Source organism: Pipra filicauda, unplaced genomic scaffold (assembly GCF_003945595.2).
Source record: "Pipra filicauda isolate LSUMZ 115617 unplaced genomic scaffold, ASM394559v2 scaffold219_size1829416_pilon, whole genome shotgun sequence".
Classification (NCBI taxonomy): Eukaryota; Metazoa; Chordata; class Aves; order Passeriformes; family Pipridae; genus Pipra; species Pipra filicauda.
The window spans coordinates 861,269-886,923 of NW_024104331.1; the positions used below are offsets into that span (position 1 = coordinate 861,269).

At 48.5% G+C, this 25,655-nt stretch overlaps 1 protein-coding gene across 1 annotated transcript in view; it reads right to left on the bottom strand.

Annotated features, from left to right (window-relative positions):
- Positions 1–4,446: 4,446 nt before the first annotated feature.
- Positions 4,447–25,655, bottom strand: part of MAN1C1 (mannosidase alpha class 1C member 1) — a 64,086-nt gene continuing 42,877 nt past the window's right edge. Inside the window, exons 5-13 of the mRNA XM_027740159.2 lie at positions 23,561–23,641; positions 21,255–21,349; positions 16,914–17,037; positions 14,331–14,424; positions 10,714–10,829; positions 10,305–10,524; positions 8,620–8,792; positions 7,544–7,659; positions 4,447–6,831 (exon numbers count right to left, since the gene is read on the bottom strand). Coding sequence (XP_027595960.1) covers positions 6,711–6,831; positions 7,544–7,659; positions 8,620–8,792; positions 10,305–10,524; positions 10,714–10,829; positions 14,331–14,424; positions 16,914–17,037; positions 21,255–21,349; positions 23,561–23,641 — 1,140 coding nt within the window. The 3' untranslated portion in view covers positions 4,447–6,710. The remainder of the gene's footprint in view (positions 6,832–7,543; positions 7,660–8,619; positions 8,793–10,304; positions 10,525–10,713; positions 10,830–14,330; positions 14,425–16,913; positions 17,038–21,254; positions 21,350–23,560; positions 23,642–25,655) is intronic.

The following is a 25,655-nucleotide window of genomic DNA, read 5'->3' on the forward strand; positions in this document are numbered from 1 at the left end:
GTCCATCCCCAAATTTGCAGTGGTCTCTGGCCCCTAATTCAGCACTTCCCAGAAAATAACCATGTCCTGAACTTGTAGTTACTTTCATGCTTCCTTTATTATCAATGGGAGAGCTCTGTGTGTGTGTCCATCCCCAAATTTCCAGGGTGATCCTTAATTCAGCACTTCCCAAAAACAACCATATCCTGAACTTCTCCTTGGTTTTATGCTTCCTGTGGGCTTTGCCTTTATTATCAGTGGAAAAGCTGTGTGTGTATGTGTCCACTCCCAAATTTCCAGAGTGGTCTCTGGCCCTTCATTTAGCACTTCCCCAAAAAAGAGCCATATCCTGAACTTCTCCTTGGTTTTAGTTCACCGAAATGGGTGTGTTTTAACAAAACAGGTAGCAGTGGTTTCACTTGCAGTGATTTCGCTGATGTTTAAGCCCAGGGATGGCAGGGATGGGAATCAGTGGATGGGAATGGCTTGTGAGCCTGGGGCGATGGTGCTCAGTCCTCCTGCCTCCAACATCACCCTCACATTTCAGGTCATTTCTACCATCACCCCACGTTCACCCCAAACTCTTCCACCTCCCCGTGTTCTCTGTGCCCTTCGGGTCCATCCACACGGGTGTCACGTTGTTGTCACACCGTCTCTTAGCAGTGGCTCGGCCAAGATATATATATTTTGTCATTTTAATCTTTCCTCATAACTCAGCCTCCTGCTCCTCAGTACACGCAATCCCGAAATCCCCTGATTGCAGGGGAAGATTTAGTGCCGTTTTCTGCCGCTGCAGGGCGAACAGCACAGAGTGTTTGATCTCTCCAAGGGTAGCAGGAAGTGTTAGCATTTAATCCTTTGAAGCTTTTGCCGTTTCCTAAGCCTGCCTAATCATTTTTGTTTTAGGTTTAAAGAGCATTTCAGATGGAGATGAGGAGAGCATGACCAAGCCATTAAGAGAGCAGTGGTGACTGCATGGAGGAGGGAGGATGAGGATGGTCCCCCTGGGCAGCACAGGATGGGAGTGGGTGGTTTTCACCAGCCAGCAAAACTTGTGTGGTGTCTTGGGCCAGGACTGGGACTTGGGACTGTTCCTCTCTCTACCACAGATCCCCACAGCCCTTGATGTTTCTCTGGCAGTGAAGGTGAAAGCTTGGGACCAGGCAGAGGAGCCCAAAAACCAGAATCAGCTGAGAGCTGAGTTAATTTGTGATTCTACAGCTGCTCTTCACTCTGCACCTCCCCATCCATCACAGAACCTGTGCTTGGGCCATGGGAAGGAGATGGGAGGAACGGGATTAGCAGAGGACTGAAATGGTGTCTGGAGCAGAGACAGGTGTGAATGAGGTGAACACTCAAGCACTTTAGATGTGCTTTAAAACTTCCCGGCCCCATTAAGGTGTGGAGAGCTGTTGTTGACCTCAAATAACCCAGCACGTACCTTTACAGCACAAAATGTAACAGGACAAATGGACTTGGTTGTCTGGGAAATGAGCAAGAGCAAGAGGTGATATGAGATGACAACGCCTGGAGCTTCCTCGGTGGAGGAGACCTGACAAGGTTGGTTGGCAGAGCCGAGGTGATCCTGTTGAAATGAGAGGCTCATTTTACAGCTGAACCATTTCCAGTGTCATCAGCCACCACATAAAGATGACAAACGGGAGAATTATTTGATAGGAAAAAGAATGAAAAGACAAAAGGTCAAATAATTCAGGGTGCCTGCTGGGAGCTGATCCTCCTCAAGAGAGAACAAACCCAGCAGCTCCTGGCTCTGCACTGCTGGGTCCTGAGATTACAGCACTCGGGAAGAATGTTAAATATCCAGACTTCTGCTGTGTGGCCCACCCAGGCACACCTGTATCAAAGGGAATCCCAGAAAAATAACAGGGAAGACTTCCACCAAGAGAATTCACCCAGCAGGAAAAACTATCCCAGATTTTCCCTTTGTCAGGAGGGAGAACGTTAATAAAAACAGCGAGAAATTGGTGGCAGGGATGAAAAACTTGGAGCAACCTTTTTTGCAGGAGATGGATGGGTTTTCCATGTGTCAGAGTACAGGCAGTCACTCCACATTCCAGGGCAGCACGCTGGGAGAGCAGAGGAACCCTGTCCTTGTTTCAATCCATGGCCCTGTTCCCATTGCCTGAAACCCTGGATCAAAAGCCAAACCCATCACAGAGCAATGGAATGAGGCTGTAAAACCTGAGCTCTGTGCTCGAATGGAAAAAGCACCTGGAAACAGAACCCCCCTCCCTGGGGAAGCAAGTCCCGACCAGACTGAGGCTCAAAAACATTAATCCTCTGGAAACTGTAAGGGACAAGGAGTAGCCAAGTCTGGTTTCACGTGGGGCTTTTTGGAGGGGACGAGAAAACCAGAGGTGACAAAGCTTCACAGCCATGGAAATCACAGAGTTCATCCCAGAAAATGAAAGGCCAGCAAAGGCTGCGGAGGGAAATGAAGTTTGAGACATTTCAAAGTAAACCATTTAGCTGAAGGGCAAGAGCCAATTCCCATGTCTTGCATTCCTAACTCCTCCCTGGCCTTTCCTGGGGGGGAAGCAATCCAATCTTGTGGGTCACTTACAGTCTGGACACCGTGGCTCTCCCTGGACGAAATCATTCACAAAGCAGGTGTTTTATTGAGAGGACTCTCAACTCCAGCACGGTACCTGCTGGAGGCTACACAGGGAATGAAGCCAGAGAGCCAAACGTGATCAGGAGGAGCTGCTGGAACTCTGCTGGCACTGGGAGCCAGTGCTCGTGCATCACATCTGAAACAATCAGATAAATAGATCAGATCAAAACGTATGTGGAAAAATACTCTGGCTGCCAGGCTTTTGAATTCAATAACCAATTCTGCTGAAAGCCTTCCAAGGGAATTTAATAACGCCGTAAAAATGAAGTGTGGGTTACAAAAAGATGCATTTGTTTTCTGGATGGTTTTGTCTTATCTCCGTGTAGGCCGGGCGACAGCAGCCTCAGCGATAGGGATTAGTTTTCATCTCCACCACTAATGCAACTTTCTGTTATCAGAACTTCATTTTACAGGAAATTCCTTCTGATATAAAATATCACATGCTCTGGCGGTGAAAATTAAGATGGTAATCACGGCTTCTGAATTTGAATGTAACAGGGGAAATGGGCAATAACCCAGGCTGATCAAATTGCTTGGTGGCTCAAAGTAGGGAAAAAACACTAAAAAGGCAACAACAGACAACAGAATTCCCACTGACGTCCCACATGCCTGGGACAGAAAGGCAGGAAAGCAGCTCAAAGACAAACATCTTCCCAGATCCTCCCATCAGACATTTAAAGCCAAACCTCTGGTTCAACGTGACACCCCATTTATTGACCTGCTCACAGTCTGGAAACCAAGGGGTTCCCCTCTGGGTGGACAGAAATCCCCACACACCCACCTGGCAGGAGGAATACGGGCCCAAATCCCACACAAGGCTCCCAAGTTCTGCTTGAGCAGGAGCCTCCAGCCAAGGCTCGAGGAAAGGAAGGGCAGAAGCATTTCAAGACACCAGCAGGACAAACATTTCTGTTACCTGCCTTGCCGTAGGACAGAAAAATCCCGGTTATGGATCAGGGCCAGGCCTTGGAACAAAGCTGATCCTTGGAATAAATCTTTACTCCTGCTAAACACAGGCATGCTTAACTTGATGCCTGTGATTAATCCTCTGGCCCCCGGGGATTTCAGTGGATGTCTGAGAGCACAGGCAGAGGCATTTGCAGATGTGTGATGCCACAAACAAGCTCCTGCTCCCTTGTGCAGAAGAGAAAACAACCACGGAGTTTTAATGTAACACCAAGCACCTATTTCTAAAGGAAACTAGAACCATGCTGTTTATTTTAGGGGTTTAAATTTTGCCAGGCAAAGTGTTCTGAGTTACTCCAAGAGCAGGACATTTTTATTTAAGGAATTCCCTTAATCCATTATAAAAATCCTCTGAGCTAGAACAGCTTCCTGGTATCCAAATCTCTTGGATAACACAGCTCACTCCCAAGACGTTTATTTACCAATAACCATTCCTCTAGGCCAGACTTACCAGCCAGTATCTTTATCCCCTGGATAATGCTAAGTCCCCATCTGACAACCTTATTTCTCTTGGGGAATTACAAAGGCAGGAATTTAGAAACAACATTTTTTGTCTTCACAACCTGCTCGAAGCAACTCCTATTTTCCCCAGTCGCTGAATGAACCGATTATCGAGAGAATGTCACAAGAGTGAACCAAAATCTTCCATCCTCAAAGGCCACACAGCTTTGCAGTGATCAGAGGGAATGCTGATCCCAGATCCAGAAATTCAAGAGAGTTGGAAATTGCTGTCCATACACTGGGCTGGATTACTCTAGAAATCAACATCATCTATTGTGCAAAACTCTTTAAATCAACCAGTATTGTCACCTAGTTATTCCAAACATAGTGTAACAGGTATTTTACAGGATCAACCCGAAGAGGCATTTTATTTTACAAGACTTTTATTCTGTTTCACAGATTTGACTATTACAGCAGTGAAATTATTACAAGTGACTCGTAACACTTAGCTCCAAATAAAAGTAGAAAAACACAAAAACGATGAAGGAAAGTTAAATGAGATGTGTGGTAAATGTGTTTTAAGAGCACAGATAAAGTATATAAAAATACATTAGGATCAAGGATTTTGCAGAGAGGTTTTGGTTCAGTTACAATTTTGACACCACAGAGTCACAGAATCACGGAATGGCAGAGGCTGGACGGGACCTCCAGGGTCCACCTGCCCCAACCCCCAGCTCAAGCAGGGCCACCTGGATCCCAGGGCTGTGTCCAGGCAGCTTTTGAGTATCTCCAAGGATGGAGACTCCACAGCCTCCCTGGGCAAGCTGTGGCAGAGCTTGGTCACCCCCAGGGTAAAAAAGTGTTTCCTCACGTTCCCCGTGTTCAGTTTGTGCCCGTGGCCTCTGGAACTGTCACTGGGTTCCATGGCATGAGCCTGGCTCATCTTTGCACCCACCCTCCAGGTCTTTTTATACATTAATAAGATCCCCCTGGAGCCTTCTCTTTCCAGACTAAACAGTCCCAGCTCTCTCAGCCTTTCCTCAGAGGAGAGATGTTCCAGTCCCTTAATTATCCCCTTGGCCGTTTATTGGACTCTCTCCAGCCTGTCCATGTCTCTCCTGTACTGGGGTGCCCAGAACTGGACACAGCACTCCAAGTGTAGCCTCACCTGTGCTGAGGGGAGGAGAAGGAACACCTTTCCTTGCTCCAGCCTTCCCCCCCAGTCTGTGGAACCTGGGAGTCCTGGTCCTGCCAGTCAAGACAGAGGCAAAGGCAACATTTGGTATCTCCACCTTTTCCATGTCCCGTGTAACAGGTTTCCTGTCTTGTTCAACAGTGGGCCCTCATTTTCCCAATCTTCCTTCTGTATCCTATTTTCTTATAGATGCCCTTCTTCTTGTCATTGACATTTCTGGCTGAATTCAATTCCATTTGGGCTTTAGCTTCCCTAATGTCAGCCCTGGATGCTCAGACAAAGTTTCTGCAGTGGTCCCAGGTTACCTGTCCCTGCTTCCACCCTCAGCTTCCTTCATGTGTCTGAGTTTGACTGGGAGTTCTCTGCTCATCCACAGAGCCCTCCTGGCATTTTTGCCTGACTTCCTGCTCACTGGAATGGAACTCTCTTAAGCTTGGAGAACATGACTCTCGAATATTTACTGGCTTTCTCAGGCCCCGCTTCCCTCCAGGTCTGATCCCATAGGACTCTTCCAAGCAGATCTTTGAAGAGGTCCAAGTCTGGTCTCCTGAAGCCCAGGGCTGAGCTTGCTTTTCCCCCTCCTTCCTGCTCTCAGGATGCTGAACTCACCAGCTCATGGTCGCTTCAGCCAGAGCTGCCTTTGACCTTCACATCCCCAGCAAGCCCCTGGCTGGTGTGAGGTCAGCAGAGCCCCTCTGTTGGCTCCTCTGTCACTTGGGGGAGGAATTTATCATCAATCCACTCAAAGCACCTCCTGGATTGCTCATTCCCTGCTGTGTGTCCCTCCAGCAGATACCAGGAGGGTTGAAGTCCCCCATGAAGACTCAAGGTCTGCAAATTCACACCTGATGCTGCTCCTACCTGTCTGTGGAGGGTCCGATCCTCTTGTTCTCCCTGGTCAGGTGCCTACAGCAGACACCCACTGTAAGGTCATCTTTCCCTGTCCTCTCTTTAATCCCAAGCCCTGAGCTCTCAGCTGGCTCCTCATCCATCCCCACACACTCCACATCAAGGGCAACTCCCCTTCCTCATTCTCCTGCCCTTCCCAAAGTGCCCCCAAAGCCCACCACCAGAAAGCACAGTATGTTGAAAACTGTTCATTAGAAAGCTGATAAATCCAAGAGCATATAAAAGGCAAAAATGAAACAGAAAAAGGAAAGGAGGATGTGTGTGTGTGTGTTTGGGTCTATTTTATGGCAAACTTCCAGTCCTTTGGCCACTATAAAGCAAAATCAGTGGATTTCATATAAATTCTCTGTATAAAGGAATGTCTATGAACTGTGTACAATATGGCCCAGAATAAACATCTCATTATCAGGCTAATAGAGCTCCTCACAGAGGAAAAGAAGGTGCTTACATCATGGTTCCATCTTCCCAGTAGAATACTGTCCGGAATTGGACTAGTGCCCCAAAATACCATTTTAGGAACAACAGGGATTCCTTTAATGGAAAGGAAAAGCAGTGACCCACAGAAGCAGGTGCTGGGCAAGGGCCTCACTGCTGCACAGCTGCTTTAAAGTTCGTGTGGTTGACTGGCAGGGGATGAGCCTCGGTGTTGAACACCCAGTCGTCCAGGGACAGCACGTCATCTTCACAGAACAGAAGATAGAGGTACCTGGAGCCACAGGGCAAGGAGATGGACACAAAGGGAGGTCAGAGGAAGCCCAGGTGGGACCCCAAGCACGCACAAGCAGCAGGACTGTGATGGGGCTGCCATTGCCCACAGGTGTCACAATCTGTGGTGGCACATTTCCCGACCCCCTGGCTCACTCTCCTGCTGGAAACCACCACCCCTGGGGCAAAAAGGGATGAGCATCCACGCTCAGCCCCTCCCCAAACATTCACACAACCAGCAAAGCAGATCTGCACCAAGGGGCAGCAGATTCAGGCCACAGTCGTGCCTCCGAGTGCAGGACATGAACCTGGCAGAGGACAGGGCTGCCTCAAACCATCAGAGGCAAATTCAAGGGAGATCAGCAGTCAGAGCTGCCCACTTAGAGCAGCTCTAAGGCACAAGGAAGAGAGTTCTTTAAATCCAGCACATGAGCAGGAACCTCGAGACCAAGGACAGCAGTGGTTCTACAGCAGGAAACTGCCAAAGCTTCAGAGCACCCAAAGCCTGCCCAGTTTTCCTCCCAGAGCCACAGAATGGTTTGGGTTGGAAGAGACCTTAATGATCACCTCCTTCCAACCCCCAACCATGGGCAGGGACACCTTCCACTAGAAGAGAAGACTTCCCCCTTAGTACAAGAGACTTATTGCAGACCAGAGTGTTGGTGCTGCAGGAATTATGCTACTCTGAAAGGCCTCTGTGATACCAGACTTACTTCAGAGTCTCTGCGAGGAAAAAACTCTGTTGCATGTTGTCGTGGGTTGGGGTTGTGGTGTAAACATCTCTGATGCCAGAAAAACCAGCTTCTACTCTACAGTGTTTTTCCAGGGCCTGAGAAAGAAAAAAGAAACCTCAGTGACACACAGCAGTGTGGAGCAACTCATTAATCATCATCAGCTGCATTACCAGCCAGCTGTACAAATCAAATTCCGGGTTTATCACAGCCTCTGTCCCTCACTGAAGAGTGTGGTGATTACTCCAGACTCTGGGAATCAAGATAGCTCTAATGAAATAGTAAGAGAAACATCAGCCACCTAAGTTAGGTGATTGATTGACCTTGACACCACACAAACAGCAAACTCAGATCTCCAGAGGCAGCTCAAGCTGTTTATGGGGCCTCTTTTCCAGGGCAAGCACACAAATGACAGTTCTGCCACAGGAGCAGCCCCTGCCAGGACATGGGGCAGCAGCCAAGGGGCTTTGCATGAGCTGGGAATGGGTGAGGGGCCTTCTGGCTGTGAGGTCTTTGTAGGAAGAAGACACAACAAAGGACAGAGGCAGCTTTGCTGGGTTTCCCTGGCTAACTACAAACCAGTGGTGCTGAGCACTCTAGAGACTTCAAACACAAGGCTGACTCCTTTTTGCAGAGGGTTTTTACATTAATGGGAGGTTTTGCTGTCTGCAGCACTCCTGTCCACAAACCTCCGCTGCCCTGACTGACTGTAGCCCCAAATGAGGAGGAAACATCCACAACAATCAACAGAGATGCCACACCAAACTGAGCTATTTTGTGTATTCCTGCCCCATTGCTGATGTAAAATCACAGGGCTGAAAGGGACCTTAAAGATCCTTAATTCCACCCCCCTTGCCACGGGCAGGGGCACCTTTTACTAGACCAGGTGACTCAGAGCCCCATCCAACCTGGCCTTGAACACCTCCACTAATGTATCTCAACACCTAACACGACTTATAAATAATTTCTGCTTTTTGGGGTTTTTTTTACTGACCGAAGGAAAGATTTTTGTAGGAATCCAGCAAGAAAAGTTATTACCGTGACTTCTTCAGGCTTACCTTGACCACCTCCCAGCCCCACTGCCTGTACTTGGGGTCGTGGGTGAGCCTCCACAGGTACATGTAGCTCTCCACCACCTCTGGCCGCAGGATGTAGTAGCGCTCGCTCAGCCTGGTTGCCATGGCTTCACTCCCGGCATCAAAGCGAAAGGCTTCGGGGCCCAGTTTGGTATCTGCCCAAAATCACACACATGCAGGAGGACAAAACAAGTAAAGAGACCATCCAGGTGCTCTTGTGTTGCTCAGGGCTGCCAACACTGAACAAAGGCTTGGATGAGCCTTTTCTTCTGGTTCGCTCGCAGCCTCTTTGGAGAGGAGACAAGGGGATGATGGGGAAGCTTAACCAACTTCACTGGGCTTTTATAAATAAAGCATCAAGAGTACCTTGGTCTTTTTGAGTGTCCCTTACATAAGAGGGACACTCAAATCTCTTGCAGGCATTAACTAGCACTCAGATCCCCATTTGCAACACCTGTTTGAAAACAGGGAAACTGTAGAGGTTGCTTATGAGGTTGCCCAGAGAAGCTGTGGCTGCCCCTGGATCCCTGGAAGAGTCCAAGGCCAGGATGGACAGGGCTTGGAGCAACCTGGGCTAGTGGAAGGTGTCCCTGCCCATGGCAGGGGGGGGAACAGGGTGACATGCACAGACAATTCCTGCAGAACACTGAGCCTGCTGAAATGCCAGCACTGAAACTCTGTGGGCAGCTTGCTGCTGTCCTTTCTGAGATGATGGATGTTGCTGAAGGTGAAAATTGGCTCCAGGCACTCACACCCAGAGGGTTGTTAGTTCATGTGGTTTGTTTTAGCTCTGTAAGTGTTGGGGGGGGAGGAGTTCTTTGCAAACATCATTTCATGTTAGCTGGAAGTTTACTGGGCAAACGTGCTGGACACCGACTGCCAATATGGGCTTGGGGATGTGAGGAAGGTGTGAAACAATCTTTACAAACAGTTAGTGGAGGCAGACTTGTGCCTGACAGAGTCCTGGAAAGCTGCCTCGTTGCCTGCAGCCTCCCAGGAGCTGCAGAGATGCCTACAAAGAAAGGAGTGGTGTCCAAAACAGCTCCTGCAGGCAGAGAACTAACCTAGTCCTTCATTCATCACCAGTCCCTGCTCTCCCAGAGCACTGATAAGCACTGGGTGATGAAACAAATTTTACTGAACTTGTGAAATGAAAAGACTCACTCAGCCTCTGCTCAGACAGCTGGGAAAGGCTGAGCAACTTCATTTTTTTGGTTCCTACCAGCAGCTGCAGGTCTCCAGCACTCCCCTCTTGGGCTTCTCAGCTGCTCTGCTCCATATAGTGGGATGCTTTGCAATTAATCTCTGTTAATCTTCCCTTCTTGTCCACACAGGGATGTGAAAGGACAGACTCAAACTACAGTCCTGTTGGGAGAAGGCTGGTTCTGTGACTGGGAGGCAGGACTAGGATTCAGCCCTGGGTTCAATTCCCAGCTCTGCCACAGGGCCTGACATCTGCCTGTCCCTCTGCTCCAGCTGCCTGCTGTGTAAAACATATTGCTGTCTCCTCCAGATACCCCAGAAAAGCCAAGTGAAAATCACACACAGGGATGCAGATGCTGCTGAAGCACAAAATACCCCACTGCAAACCTCTGCCACACAACCCTGAGCCTCCTGAGGCTGTGGGTGATCCCTCACTCACACTTCCAGGCAGCCCACGGATTTACCTGAGCGTGCATAAGACTCGTGACACGTGTTTGTTATTTCTGCAGCCAGATCCATGTGCCTCTGCCTCCTCTCTTCTCCAGCATCTTCAGCTCCAAGTGCAATCATGCCCCCAGAGAAACAAGCCAAGTGGCCCATTTTGTGGTCCAAGATGCCTCCCCTCCATTCAGCGATGTAGGTCAATCCTCCAGCAGACTTTTTGACCAAATGCTTTTCTATTGCCTAAAGGGATGAAAATCAAGGCTTCAAGACACTTAGTGGACAGTAAATAAAACTTACTCACTAAGTATTTCAAGATACAGGAGTGAACACCAAGGAAACCCAAAGATCCAAGACATTCTGAAGATCTGAAACCTTCCTGTGAACAATGTCCCCCCCCAAAAAACCACAGAGCAGCAACCTGCTCCTTACCTCTAGTGCATCGTCGTACATCTTTTTAGCTTCCAAGTCTTTCTTGTCTGACATCAGCCAAGATTTGATGAGATATTCATAAAAGCTGTCCCCAAGCCCCCCAATGGAGACGTGGTCTGTAGTGGGAAAGCCAGAAAAGAACCTCAGGTTCATGACATACAATGAGCAGTCGCTTTACAAAGGGGAAACGACCACGTCCTATTTAATGCCCTTGTTCTCTCCTTCCTCTTCCCAGTTTTCCTGGGGAGAGCTTGCAGCATTTCTTTTTCAAAGGGGAAGAAAGGTGGAAAGTGCAATCAGAAGAAAAATGTCCTGTCATTTTACAGAGCATTAATATCCCTCACCAAAACCATTCAGAGGTCTTATTTTACAAGTTATTTATACTGCAACCTGAAGATGCTTCCTGTTTATGAAGTGATCATCATAAATCCCACCCTCATAAACCAAGAGCAGTGGGGGGGGTGTTGATAGATCTCCATGTATATGAAGCCCCTGGGAGCTGTCTCCCTGCCTCAGGAAAGGGAGAATGTGTGTTCTATCCCACAGAGCTGCCAGCAAGGGGCTGCTGGAGGGACTTCTCCGTCGTGCCATTTGTATTCCTGGCCCACAGTGGGACTCTGTGCCCTGGGGAAGGCTGGGGTTGCTGGCGTATTAAAATGATAAAGTCAGGTACAAGGATGTGCACTGAATATCTCCCTCTGCAGAAATCAGATTTCCAAGGCTGTCTGCTCAGAGAACACCCTGCTCTGACCTTACGGGGGGATGCTGAAGGATTGCAGTGCGAAATGGGCACGACAGCTGCGGGTTTGTGCCCGGGGGGAACTGCTGGATGGATTTATGGCTTTCAACTGTACCACGGGGGGAAGAGCAGCGTTCACTCTTTAAGCAGCCAAGCACTCCCCTTTCTAGGAGAGCAAGACAAATTACCCACCGTGGACTAAGCAGCCCCTGTTAATTAACAGTGTCCACCCCTGGGTCTGCACCATCCTCATTTCCAAGGGAAGCAGATGCAGCAGGTGTTCGGACTTAAAATGTTCGGATTTTTGTTTTCCTTTGCCTTGTACAAATATAAAGTCCCAAGGCTTATTCTAAATGCTAAATCCTACCAGCAGAAGAAATCAACAGCCATGCATTTTCCTGACCTGAAGAGCAAACATCCCTGACACACTGTGTCCAATGATCCACGGAATAATCCATAGCACAACAATGGGATTAGACGCATGAATTCAGTGGGGAAAAAAAAAAAAGGAGAGGACAGACTATTTGCAAACACCGGCTGCACAGCCTGTCTTCAAAGAGCAGCTCTGTGATCCTAAGTGTGTCATTCATAAAATCACCAAAGCAGGAGCTCTGGTACATAATTGCTTTCCATATGGCATCAGCTTTGCCAGCGTTTGCCTCCCAGGCACTCTGCATAAACAAATCTCCTCTTTCAGCAGGGGACTGGGCTTTAATTTTCTAAAGGTAACAACTGCACTCAGAAGAGGTACAGCACAGTCTCTTCATTTAGGAGATCTGCTCATCCAACCAGGTCAGAGATACACCTTTTAAGAAAATCACAGCAATTTCAAGAAAAACAGCTTCCTGCAAAGAGCTTTAATGGCAAGAGAGAAGATGAGAGAAGATGAGAGCCTGGCACCTACAGGGAACAGGCTGCAGCTGCCTCCCTGCTTTGGTCCTCATCTCTTTCTCACCAGATGCAGAAGGGGCTGATCAGTCTTTTCACTCCTTGGAATATGGATTGAGATCACAAGGTCATATGATGAGCAACTGCCACAAACAGCCTGTGCCATGGGCTGAAAGTCTGTCTGGGAGTCAGGTTATTTGCAGGCTTTGGCATAGATCTGCCTATCCCTGAACAAGTAATCAGAGGCTACTTTTAATATGCTCTGAAAACCAGCAACAGGCCTCTCTTTACGTCAGCAAGGGGTGGGAGCAGGTCAGGGCAATGAAGTGAAATCTGCAGGCATAAAATAGAATTAAATCAGTGGCAGAAGAGATGAGTGCTGGGTATCCAGCTGAGAATCGTCCCCACCTGGGTTAAGAGCACAGCTCCTCAGTTTCCCAGAGATTCTGTAATGACCAGTTATGGCAAAGCCAGGCACTTCTCCTCCTCTCAGCACCACTGAACAGGCAGAACTAATGCTGGTGTCTGGTGGAATGTACAGCGTGGAATTGGGAACTGCCACTGGGAATAACCTCAAGGAAATGGGATCTCAGGGTGCAGCAGGGGATGGGAGATGAGCTTTTCAAGTGGAACATATAACAACAACTCTGCAGAGACAAATGCAGAGGGGAAGCTGAACTGCTTACAAAGGGATGGGATAACTCTGAAGATCAATTACTGGGTTGAACAGAAACCTGTTTTCTTTCCCCATGGCCCCAAAGGACAGCTCTGGTTTAACAGGATAACTGTGACCATCCAAGACACTTTGCTGGGACACCTGTCAGTCACTATTAGAGGTGCTCATGTGGCAGCTGAAGGTCAGGGATTGCTCACAGCCACAGCTCTGTCCCTGCCTCAGCCACACAACTGCCTGTCAGGTACCATCAGAGCCATTAATACAGTTGGAAAGGCCTGGAGTGATCCAGCTGAACAAACAGTGCAGCGAGACATGGAGACACCGGGTAATGTAAGGACTAAAAGCAACCTGCCCAGACAACAAATGTAATCCACTGACAGGTTCAAAACATCTTCTGCACGAAGAGACTTTTCATTCCTTTGACAGAGGAACACGAAATCCAGCAACCAAAACAAGCAAATCAATAAGAGAGCAGAAGGTTGAGGTCAGAGCAGCAGAAGTAGCACCTTCTGTTCCTAGCAGAGGGCAAACCTGGGTGACCCAAGAAGAGGGGTACAGTCTCTTCTCTGGGTAAGGAGGGGGCTGTGTGTTTAAAGCAGGAAAGTAAATAACCTGTCCCTGGGCACACTGCTTCTAATATTTCCCTGCTCTTTTCTAGCCCTTTCCTTGTTATTGCTCCCCTTTCATACCAGGGCAGTATCTACTTCATGCCCACATCTCCCGTGCTGGGTTCTCAACAAGAGGAAGGAAAACATTCCTGTCTCATCCTTCTCGCACCAAACCGCACGATGCAGAGGTACCATGGTAACAGGAACAGGAGTGCACACAGGAGAATGCAGCCCCGGATCCGAGGGGGATCCAAGACTCTTACAAGCCCTCTGCCTCTCCAGGTGGCTCCTTACTTGCTGCAGCACATTCCAGAGGTAAATCTCACAGTGCTTCTGCTCAGCCTTCCCGTGCGGCTCCCGAGCAGGTCCACGGGCTCTGTGCTGACTGCAGGATGAAGTCTTAAAGAGATGTGCTGATTTCTAATATCTGTGTGATGGACCATGTGCCATTATCCTCCCCCGTGCAAGAAAGGCCCTAATTCTCTCTGGAGGTGAGACACTCAGCTGGAAACAAGGCTGATGGAATAAGTGTGCAATTACTGTATTGCATCTTACAAATCGGGCTGTATTATCCAATCACATGTATAACAGGCTGCCTGACAAGACATTTTCTTGGCTTGCTGCTCTGACAGTTGCTACTGCTTCCTGAAGAAAAATGGAAAGACTGAAACGCTCCAGGCAGGGCTGAACACAGAGAGATACCTACGCTGCACCCAGTTCCCTGTCACCGGGCTGAGGAAGTTGGGATAAAGGCCCTGGGGCTTCTCCACTCTGTTGAGGACTCTGCGGATGTTCATCACCTAGGAGAGATGAGAGACAGAATGGTGTTACTGCTCTGCTGACAGAGCTGGAGGCTTGCTCTGTCACCAAGGTCTCTAATTCCTCAGTGCTGATCCCTCCTGAACAGGCACAGCAGCCTGGAACACTGGGATCAGGCACAGCCCAGTGACACGGCTCTCTGGGATGGAGAAGCTTTTGGGCTGGACTGCTCAGCCCAATCTTTATCCAGCTCTGTGGGATTTTAGAAATGATTCTGAAAACCCTGCAAGGCCTCAGTTGAGCAGGCAGTGGAAGCAGCTCACTAACATGGTCCAGAAGCAATCCCAGGGAGACTTTATAGCACCTTCCAATACCTAAGGGGGCTACAAGAAAGCTGAAAGGGACTTTTCACAAGGGCATGGAGTGATAGGAAAAGGGGGAACGGCCTTAAGATGAAGGAGGTCAGGTTTAGATTAGATTTTAGGAAGAATTCCTCCCTGTGAGGGTGGGGAGACCCTGGCACAGGTTTCCCAGAGAAGCTGTGGCTGCCCCTGGATCCCTGGAAGTGTCCAAGGCCAGGATGGACGGGGCTTGGAGCAACCTGGGCTAGTGGAAGGTGTCCCTGCCCATGGCAGGAGGTGGAACTGGATGATCTTTAGGGCTGCTGCCAACCCAAACCATTCCATGACTCTGTGATTCCATGACTTGGGATCTGGGTGGAAATGTGAAACGTGAGAGATGCGGAGGGTGATTTTTTCCATGATCCAAAGGGAAAGGAGTGGCAGGGACGAGTGACTCACACAGCACTAAAATTCACCACGTGGTCACTTAGCATGATGAATTGGGGCCTTTAATTTCAACGACAGGCAGCTCCTTTAATACCCCCAGAACAGCCACACTTACTCTCTAAACCCTCCCCTTGGTTTCACTCCCATTAAATCCAATAGGCCTCTCCCATAAGGGACCCAGTTAAATGCTGTGCAGCATAAATATTCTATTATAACCTACAGAGCAGCTAATACCCTCTAAACCTTTTATAAAATTAGACAATTTGTACGCCCAAAGCTGGCTACAGACTTAAGTCGGTGCTTCCAAGTAAGTCGTCAGGCTGCATAATATTTACTGAAGTTTAGGAGCCTGGCATATTAATGGCATGTTTGAATAAAAGACACAGATGGACTTTATTCTTCCTAAAATCACAGGAGTCCCAAGCTGTGAGTTAATGAGTTGATCGGTTCCTCTGCAGTAATTTCCCACAGGATGGGCTGTTTGAGCCCACATCATCCTATATTTTGCCTCTCAGAGGGTGTCAGGATGAATGTGATATATTTTCTGTGCACACATCAGCTCAGGAGAGTCCATTAGAAAGGTTTTGCCCTTTTCCCTCCATGGGCTTAGGAGGAAAAGAGGAAAACATATTAGGCTGGGGACAGAGGCTTGACCCTGGCTCAAAATGCCACCACAGTTTGAGACTGGAATGTAGATGCAATTCTAGTTTTTAGCAGTGCATCTCCCTGCCCTTGTGTTTTCTGTGCTCATCTCCCCCCACACAACTCCCCTCCCTTCATTCCCTTCATTTCCTTCACACACATTTTCTTTCCAGACCACTGTTCCCTTTACTGGCCTTTTCTCAGCTCCCTCCTTCCTCTGAGCAATTTGTCATTATCACTGTCCTCAGGAATCTCTAGCTTGTCTCTTCAGTTCAAATCACCAGTCTTTCCTCATCTTCCTTACAGAGTTTGTTTCCCTTCACCCTCTGCTTTTCTCTCCTGCTCACCCCCTGACATTCCTCTTGCTCACCCCACCCTTATTGCTTTCCATACACTCACTCCATCCTAGTCTCCACTTTGCTCTCCCAGCTTCTTCCTCCTCTTTCTTCCTGTCTTTCCTTCAGATTCTCTCCTTGTTTCACATCTGACAGACCTGCACTGGACACACCCTGGAAAACCATCATTTTGAGCTTTTTTTGACAATCCTGTAACCTCTGCCTGTTTTCACCCTGCTCTGGGACTTGGGACAAGCCCCATTTCCCTTGGGCTCATAGGAGCAGTTTGGATTCTAACTGGAGCAATTTGTCTCCCTCAGAGATGGTTCCTGAGGGACGAGCAGAAAAAGCTGATGAGTTGCTGGTATTTATTAAGATGTTCTCACATGCACTACAAGATCAGCTGTGGAATAGAAAACCACAAGGTAATGTATAACATTAATAGATTTTCAGTTAAAGTTACACAAAAGGATGCAGCATGTCGACCGTCAGGCCTTTCCTACACAAAATAACCTCTGTAGAAATCTTGCTGGCTGGAGCACAACATTTAATGCCTGTTCAGAGTCAAAAGCTCTGCAAGTACAAGGCACTGCTGTTGGGATATCAGAATTAACAATTCCCTGTGCAGTCTGCATCCACTTGATGGTTTAATTTTGGCTGTGTCCTTGTCTGAGCAAAATTGCTACAACGTCACACACAGGGGGAAAAACATCCCAGAATTATGAAGAGACCAATTCACTAAAGACCAAGGTGGGAAGTACTTGCCTTTTCTGCAAACACCGGGTTGCCAGAGAGCTCGGAGAGGTGCAGGAATTCTAAGTGCAAGGTACCAAATTCTGCCAAGATGCTGCTTCCAGCTGATGCCCAACCCCAGCTCCAACTCATGCCACTGCAAGGAGAGAAAAGGGAGCCTTCATTGCCAGGAAAACACAGCCAAAGCCTGAGGTTCCCCCTGCCCCAGTGCAGATCTCCCTTTGCTATGGGCATGTGCTGCACACCAGGTCTCAACAGGGGCCATGGAAAGGACACACACAGATTTTCAGGACTCTCACAAGGAACAGTTCCAGTGGGATGGAGCAGCAGTTTTACAGAGGATTGCTTAGAATTGGGCTAACGCATATACTGGGAAAACACATTTTTTGTGGGAGAGGAATCGCTCCCAAACGGATCAGCTCCAAGCAAACTTTGTTAGAACGCTGACACCCTGCCCTACACGAGACATTTTGGGGTAAAACACGTCTGCAAGCAGCTTTGGGTTGAACTCTCACATCTTCAATGTCCTGATATTTTATGGAGAATCCAGACAGTCCCCAGGCACCTTGTTTCAAGGAGACCTCACAGTGTTCATGGCACTGACATTCCCAGTGTGTGCCCGCTCACAGGGCAACATCGGGGAGAGGGGAAAGCTGCCACTGGGAACACTTGACTGGAAGGAAAAGCCACGGGGAATCTTAACAGGAGAAATCTGACTCTGAGAGCTCCCCACTGGTGCTCATCTCACATGCTTTGCAAGAACAGTAGGGCAGCAGAGCACTACAAACACCGTGTGAAGAAAGGCAGTTACATAAAGTGCCTTTGCCCCTGTGTTTGATGTACTGGGATCCCTTCTCAGGTTCTCTTTGACTTCCCTCACCTGCCAAATCCAGGCAAAGAGAGAGATCAGCACTGAAGCAAAGCAAGGGATCGATTCTGGGGATGAGGAGAGCAACAATTCTCCCTTAAATCTTAAAGAAAACTAACCAAAGGATGTGGATCTGCTTTTACATTCGACCGCTTCCTCCTGGTACCCCTCTGCTCTGTGCCCTCTGAAACCTACTCAGACATGACAGTGTCCTCAAGAATATAGGGTTATATACATAAGGACCTCGAGCCTTGGTCCCAAACCAGCCTCTGCAGGTGCTGGCCCAGGGAAGTTTGGCTGAGCCACCTCAGACGTGACGCAGCTTCGATTTTCCATCCCTTTGCAGTTAATCCCCGGGAGGTGACAGCTTTCCAGGGATGGGGGTGGGGGTGACACTAGATGGCGCCTGGAAGCTTGGCTGGGAGAAGAGAAGGGTTTGTTGTTTACAGGAGGCGAAAACTAATGATCCTTCCGAGGAGGAGGAGAAAAAAAAAAATAAAAAAATAAAAAGAAGTTTTCCCTCCATGTGATATACGGAAAACCATTCCAGGTCCAGAGCTGTTTGTTTCGCCTCCAGACAAAAAGAGCCATTAGATAAGCAATATGTTCACGCTGTTTCAAATTGCTCAGTCACTGCCAAACGTCAGCCTGCCCTGCAAAATGTCAGGAGGCTGCAGCACCACTTTTCATTTGGAAACGCCGAGTGCAGCTCAAATGGGCACCCCAATAACATCGAGGGTTTGCGGCAGAAATGTTCCCGTGCAGGCAGGAGGGGCCCGCAGCCTGACCAAGGTGAATGTGGAATTAAGATCACAGTGGCCATATCTGCTGATCCTGGCAGCAGCTGGCCCTGGGCTGGGTGAGCTGAACAACCCCACAGTGTTCTCACACCTATAAACAGTCAATTACTTTTTCTTTATTTACTGCACCGAAGGGACGCTGTAACGAATACGATCTCACAAACAGAAACTGCCCTCCCAGCCAGCACAGCTCAGGAGTGCTGGAAGCAGCCAAATGGGGCTGTGTTTGTTGTGACAGCGGCCATGTGGGGTCACAGCGGCCGACACAACCCTCTCCCAAAAACACAGCAGGGCATGGAATGTGCTGCCAGGAGCCCGAGCCTCGGGTTAAAAATCGCAGCAAAACTCCTGGGGAGGGGGCCTGGGGGAAACAAGAGTCTGTCTGCAACGTGTCCCTGGGTTAAAGAGCAGCGTGGAATGACTCTCTGGAGGAAAACATTTTTTCAGCATTACAGACTGGACAAACTGGGTCCTCACAGCTGCCCTGTTTTGTAACATCTCAGAGGAAGCCACTGTTCAAAGGGGCTTGGCCTTCAAGGGAAAAGAACATGCCCAGAACTCTCTTTATCCCCCACAGAAGTGGGTCTCCCTTAAACACTGTCTAGTGCAAGCATGGACTGAAATGTTGCATCACCTCCTTCCCTCATGGAGATCCAAGGCAGCAAACCAGTGCCAAGTCAAGAGAGAGGCCAGCAGTGAATAATGAGGAAAAATCTGGAGGTGAAGAGGGTTTAGGGGAGATGAGAAGGAAAGCAGGGGCCAGGGATACAGCACAGAAGGCATCAGGAGAGATATCACAGAGCAACACAGAGAGCACAGAGCAGCAGCTGGAGAAGACAAAGTACTCCAGGACCTGGCAGACAACGTGGCAGTTGGAGCAGCAGGATGGAAAACAAGCCTGTGTGAGATACGATCCAGTGCTCGTGGAAAACAGGCACAGGGAAGGACATCAGCAGAGAGGGGACACAGGAAAAGGTGGTGTGAGCTGATAGTAAGAGATAAAGCCAGTTGGCCATGGAAGAGGTGGGGGGTGGCTGTCTTTGTGCTTGGGCCCTCAAAAATATGCAGAACTGTCCTAATGCCAGGGGTGTTCTGATTCAAATTTCTGAATGTCATTCTTAACCCACCCCCCCGAGCAACCACCAACATAAGCCCACACACGCTGCAAGACTCTCCTTTTGGGATGAAGATGTCTCTCTGGAATCAGCAAAAGTAGAATTGGAGAGAGAACTCCTTCTTGCAAAACTCCTCTGGGCTTTGGTTTGGCCCCGATTTTGGGTCAGTGTGCTCTCACAGCATCACCTCGATCTCCTCCTCTGCTTCCACTTCCACACACTCCCTTACACTGAGTAAATCCCTTCCCCTTTGGGTTTACAGCCTTTGGCTGTTCATCATGTTCCTGCAGCAGTCAGACTATGGATACAGCTCCCTTCATCCCTGCTCCTAAATCAATTGATGCTCCAACCCTCACAGCAGTTTCACGGCCCTGGAGCCAGAGCTCAAGGCAGTAACAGGGGTTCTGGATGTGGGCTCAGTGTTACGTTGATTTTCTTTGCTCTTAGTCAAGGTCATCAGCAAAACATTTTGGGAATGTCTAGGCAGACACAGGCTGCTTCAACTGTCTTCACAAAGGGCAGGGGAGGGTTTGGCATTTCTGTGAAAGGTTAGCCTCTGCCGAGCCTTTATCAGCTGCAGAGGAAGCAGGATGTCTCTTCTGCAAAAAGAGACAATTATAGTCGTGGTGGTGGCTCAAATTTTCACTGGGATCATGAGCACATAAGACAAACGAAGGGTGACAGTGATATTTGAGCAACGGAGCAGCACGAGCCAAATATTTGGAAGTCTTGTGCTTCTGCAGAGCCAAAGAGGAGATTTGGGCTAAGAGATGAATAATGACTTTCATGGCTGCTGCTCCCAGTTTTGCAAGAGGTGAGGATGAAAGGCTTTTGTTAACCCACATTTCCTGCTGTCTGTCTCAGCTCTTACCCGGGGGATTTGTTTGGAGGCATCAAAACAAGCAAATCAGCCCTTATTGGCAGGGAGCAAGAAGCAGAGACCAAGAGTGCAGCCTCCAGCTCTGTCTCTGCTTGCTGACAGCCCTCCAGCAGGTATTTAACTCAACTGCCCCAACGCTCCCCTCTGGCATGAGAACATCCCCTACCTGACACAGAATGCTGGGGCTCCAAGGGAAGGACACACCTGGCTGAGTGCTGCTCACAGGGACACCACCAGAGGATCTGTATTTTCCCCCTCTTTTCAGCAGCAAAACTGTCAGCCAGTCCCATCCACCCCCTTTCCCACTTTTGCCAAGCATGAAGCCTGGATAAATTCACATGCATCCAGTTGGGCAGACTGCAAAAATCCACGCTGCGTGCAGACTACAAAACAACCTTTCAAAGAAAATGAGAGTGAGGAAAATGCTATTGCAGCAGGGAGCCCTGCCAAGAGGTAGAGGGAGAAACTGTGGACAGCCCAAAATTAATAAAACACAGCTGGGTTTGACTTGAGTCACCTGCAGTATCTGCCAAGGCACCTCTTGGGTTTGAGTTGGCAAAACAAATGACCTCGAAGAATCTGCACTAGAAGGGGGCACCTCTGAGGAACTGCTGCTGTTCCTGCTCGAGCCCTGGGCTTTTACAAACGCTCAGCACTGAAGGGACATGTCTGTAAGGACGTGTGTCTTACCTGCCCAGATTTATGACGCCACGTGGGATTCCAGTGGGGGTGTTAAAAGCTGGCAAAAGTTTCTCTCCAAGTTCCAGAGCTTTACTCTTGAACACCTGTTAAAAGAAGAAGAGAGGATAAGTGTCTGAATGATTCCTTGTGAATAAGAGTCACTTGGGATTCTTTCAAATCCGCTTTTTCAAGCACACCATCATAAAAAACTGCAAGAATCCCCTGTTTCAGGTGTGCTGCTGCCCTGGTTCCACTGACAGATCTGAACCAAGAGTCACACTGAATTTTGGTATCTCTCTGAATTTCCCCTAAAATCTACACTAAACCTGTGCCCAGTCCCCTGCCAAACCCTTGGCCTGGACAAGAGCAGCCAGAGCTCACAACACCCCCAATACTTTGGCAGTAAATCCCTATGATCTGAGCTGATCCAAAGGATACTCTTTGGGGACAAATTTTTCCCTTTCCCAGAGTGGCTGAGGTGAAATGACTGAATTAAAATCAAAGGAAACCTTTCTAGGGTGAAGCACTGTTAAGATTTACAACATGGGTTTGTCCAGCTTGTGTCATCTCCTGTTGTAAAAACCTTGATTTCCAAAGAGCAATCTTTCCCTTGCAACTCTTTTCCAAGAGGGATTCGTGGTTTCATGGCTAAGCTGCTCCTTTTCCATTTTTAATGCCTCAGTTTGGGGCCTTCAAGTCAAATTATAGCTTATGGTGGTTTGCAGCACAGGGCAACCATCTACAATTATTTTGGGACAAACTGATACAAGCACTTATCTTTGCTCCAGAGATTAGTCCTGATCAAGGGAAGCCTGTAAGTGACTTAGGAGATAAAACACAAGCCTTTTACCTCTAGCCCTGTCGTGGTAGTGCTCAGAAGGCAGGAATTTATTGCTCTAAAAATACAGCACTGAGGAAACCTGAGCTCTCCTGTGGGCTTGCAGACCTTTGATACACTCACAAGGAAAAAGGGGGTTGGTTCAGAAGGAAAAGCAAGAGACAGGGCCTTGATTTTTGCCTTTCAGCCCAGTGACACTGACTGGGTAAATGACAGGCACTGCCCTGGCTCCTGAGCATCACTGCTGACTGGACTTCAAGAGGTCACTGCTGGAGTTTTATGTGGTTTCTTTTTTGCTCTGTTGATCTGAAACCTGTTGAAGTTGTCACTGAGACAGACTCCAAGTCAGGGCACTGAGTCTTTGAGAGCTTTCCCTGGAGGGAAATCACGGAGAGAAGTCATTCCTGGAACTCATTTAAAATGCAACTAAAGTAACAGAGCTGCTCCTGTGACTCCTCCTTGGATCAATGGTGTCACTCTGCAGTGAGGAGCCATCCCACCCTGCTGTGGTGGACAGGACCCAGCCATGGGCACTGAGCTGTCATTTAGAGCCAGTCCTCCAGTTCCTTCACTCACAAAACTCCCCCCTGAATCAGAGTTTCTGCTCACCAAAGACTTCCAGGGCAAAGGAATAATCTCTTCATCTCTCTACAGCCAGCTGTAAAATTCCAGCCCAGCCACATTATAAAACAGATTATGGCATTAAGCCCTGGCCTCTGCCAGGCTGGAGAGAAAGAAGGGAAGTGGAAGTGAGAGCCTCCTGCTTTATCCAGGACTCCAGGGGGATGGAGAATCCACCAAAAGGCTGCTCCACCACGGTACAGGAGGGGCTGTGACACCCAGCCCACACCTGCAGAGCAAGGGGACATTTTGTGGAGCTGTACCACTGTCACAGGAGTTGGCAGGACATAGAATCTGACACTGGTTTGGGTTGGAAGGGACCTCAAGGAAGTTCCAACCCCTTTCCACCAGAAGGTGTTCTAGGAACAGTTTGCCAGCCTCCTTCCCTGTATCCCAGGGCACTTCATCTCAGAAACTACTGCTACAGAGAGACTGTCCAGGCAGAGTCTGGAGCACCTGCCCCTCAGCAGTTGCCCTCCTTAGCCCGAGGCAGAATCTGGAATGATGTTTGATGAAATCTCACTGCCCCTTTAGAAAGAAAGGAACAAGTGCAAAGACAAAGATCCCTGCAAATGGCATTTCCCTGGGGAGCAATGTGTCCAAGCTGGAAACATGTCTTGCTAGAATTGCCCACAGGAGAAAAGATCTTTGCAAATGAGCCGTGCCCGGTGTGTGCAAGGTAATTATGCGAGGCTTAATTAAAAGAACATTAGTGGCATTTCCATATTCACAAAAAACGATAGGTTTAGCCTGTTGTTATGGAGGGATTATCTGATGCTCAGAGAAAAGCTGCTGGAGAACCCTTTCAGTTCACTACAGGGGACTGTGTGAGGCACAAAGAGCTGCTGATACAAACCTCTTCTCCAGTCAAGTAGTACGTGGCCAGCAGCCCTCCGATGTAGCGGATGTTCACCTCGAACAAGGATGCTTCTCCATTCTGAAAGAACACGAGGATAACACTTGACTGCAAAGTCTGCACAGGCAACTGGCAGCCGAGGGGGAACAGATTGTAGGCAGATCCCTCAGTCTCCCAGTCCCCCACCCACAGGGTAGCACAGCTTTTTGCCCAAGATCTCACAGCGCTTTATTTGCTCCACAGTGACAGGTGGAGTCTGAAGGGAAGAGAAACACCCAAATTGCCCCATTTATCACAACACCTAAGTCAGCCAGGGAAGATGTATTGTCCAGCCAGCCCTTTTCTTGGGTTAGGCCTTGCAAAGAGCCAGTTCAGGGTAAAAATTTACCCCTTAAAGTGTTTTTATTTGACGAGGAAACTGTGCAGCCCCATGGAAAAAAATACTTTCTGTTTTCTCATGAAGAGGGCACTGCATCAGATGGATGTGATGCAATTCCTGCTTTCCTTTAGGTAGATATTTTCAGTCATTCAAGGACTCACCTGTGTGCAGGCTGGGAGAGGACCAGAGCCTGGTCATATCAAGGGACAGACAGGCTGCGTGGTGCTCGTGTGCCCCACACCCCACAGAGCAGACACACGTGGATGTGGTTCACTGAATCCCTCAGGAACCCACTCACCTGGAACAAGTCCTGCTCTGCCAATTCAGCTGATGATCAGCAAATGTCAAAACAATTGCATTCAAAAAGGCCTACAAAAAATACCTGCTCCTGGCTATCAAATCTGCACCATAAATGATTCCTTACCCTCACACAAACACACAAAGCCAACAACCAGAAAGATCTTCCACCAACACAACACTCTGAGTGAGCGAAGGGACACTTGAACCTCTGCACTACCCTGCCCTTTGCAAATACCTGCAGGTCACAAATCACAGCAAGTGCTTTCTGGAGATGATGAGTGCAATTGCATGAGACAGATCACAGCACCCGATTTCCAACAGAGCTTGTGGGCCTTGGAGTTCCCATCTTGCTTTTCTGGACTATTGGAGTTCCTTGTACAGAGCCAATATTTAATTAATTTCCCTCCCTGTGTCCCTGTGCTGAGCTCCCTGAGTCCACCGATCAATCCATAGCATTCACTCTTGTCTTTACAGATCAATCTATTCTGCAGACCAAGAGTAAAAGCTTTTATGAAATCCAGATAAATTATATCCCAGTTGATATTGTCCCTTGTTTATTGATTCAGTAACAGACTGTGAGACCATTCACCAAATCCATCAGATGTGGTCTGCCTTTTATGAATCCACGAGTGCCAGTCATGCCCTCCCAAATGATGCTTTTCTAGAAAGGCAGCTGCAGGCATTGTTCACTTGGGAGAACCATCTTTCATAACAACTAGACTGGCGTTAAACAAATAAAAGCTTGAACTGCACTTTGGTTTTAACATTCTCTGTGTGCCACTGAGGAGATCCCATCAGCTGGGCCTCGGGAAATGCAAGAGCTGGCCTGGAGGCCAAGGCAGAGCTGTGACAAGGGATGGATAAGGGACAGCATCCTGCAGCTGACTGCACTGCAAGGCATGTGCTGCACCCAGAGCCCCAGCATGTCTAACACAGCTCCCAAAAGTATCTAGGAGAGGTTCAGAAGCCACAGAGAGAAGCACCTCTGGCCATTTTTAGAGGTGCTCTTCCTTCCAAACCTCTGCTCTCACTCTGCTGCCAAGGTGCCACAGTCCCACTGCACAAGTCCCAGCAGTGACACATCAACAAAGGGCCCAGACAAGGAGATCTGTGGTTTTAATCTTGATCTACAGCATTTGAAACAGAAACCTTGTCTTATCACAGGCAGACATTTAATTGAGATGAAACAGAACTTGTTCTTTGATGAACAAAACTTCCTTGGAGTGTCTAATAATTACAGCTGTTTTCATAACCCAGACCAAAACACAAAACCATTAAACACTGAATCTTATTTTCAGCCAGACATGGTGAGTCTGATCTGGTGGCCCCTGGCTGGGAGTGAATCATTGTAGTCCCTTTGGCCTCAGAAAGAAAATAATCAGTTGAGTGGTTTCTTCCCCCCACAGACCTCATGGT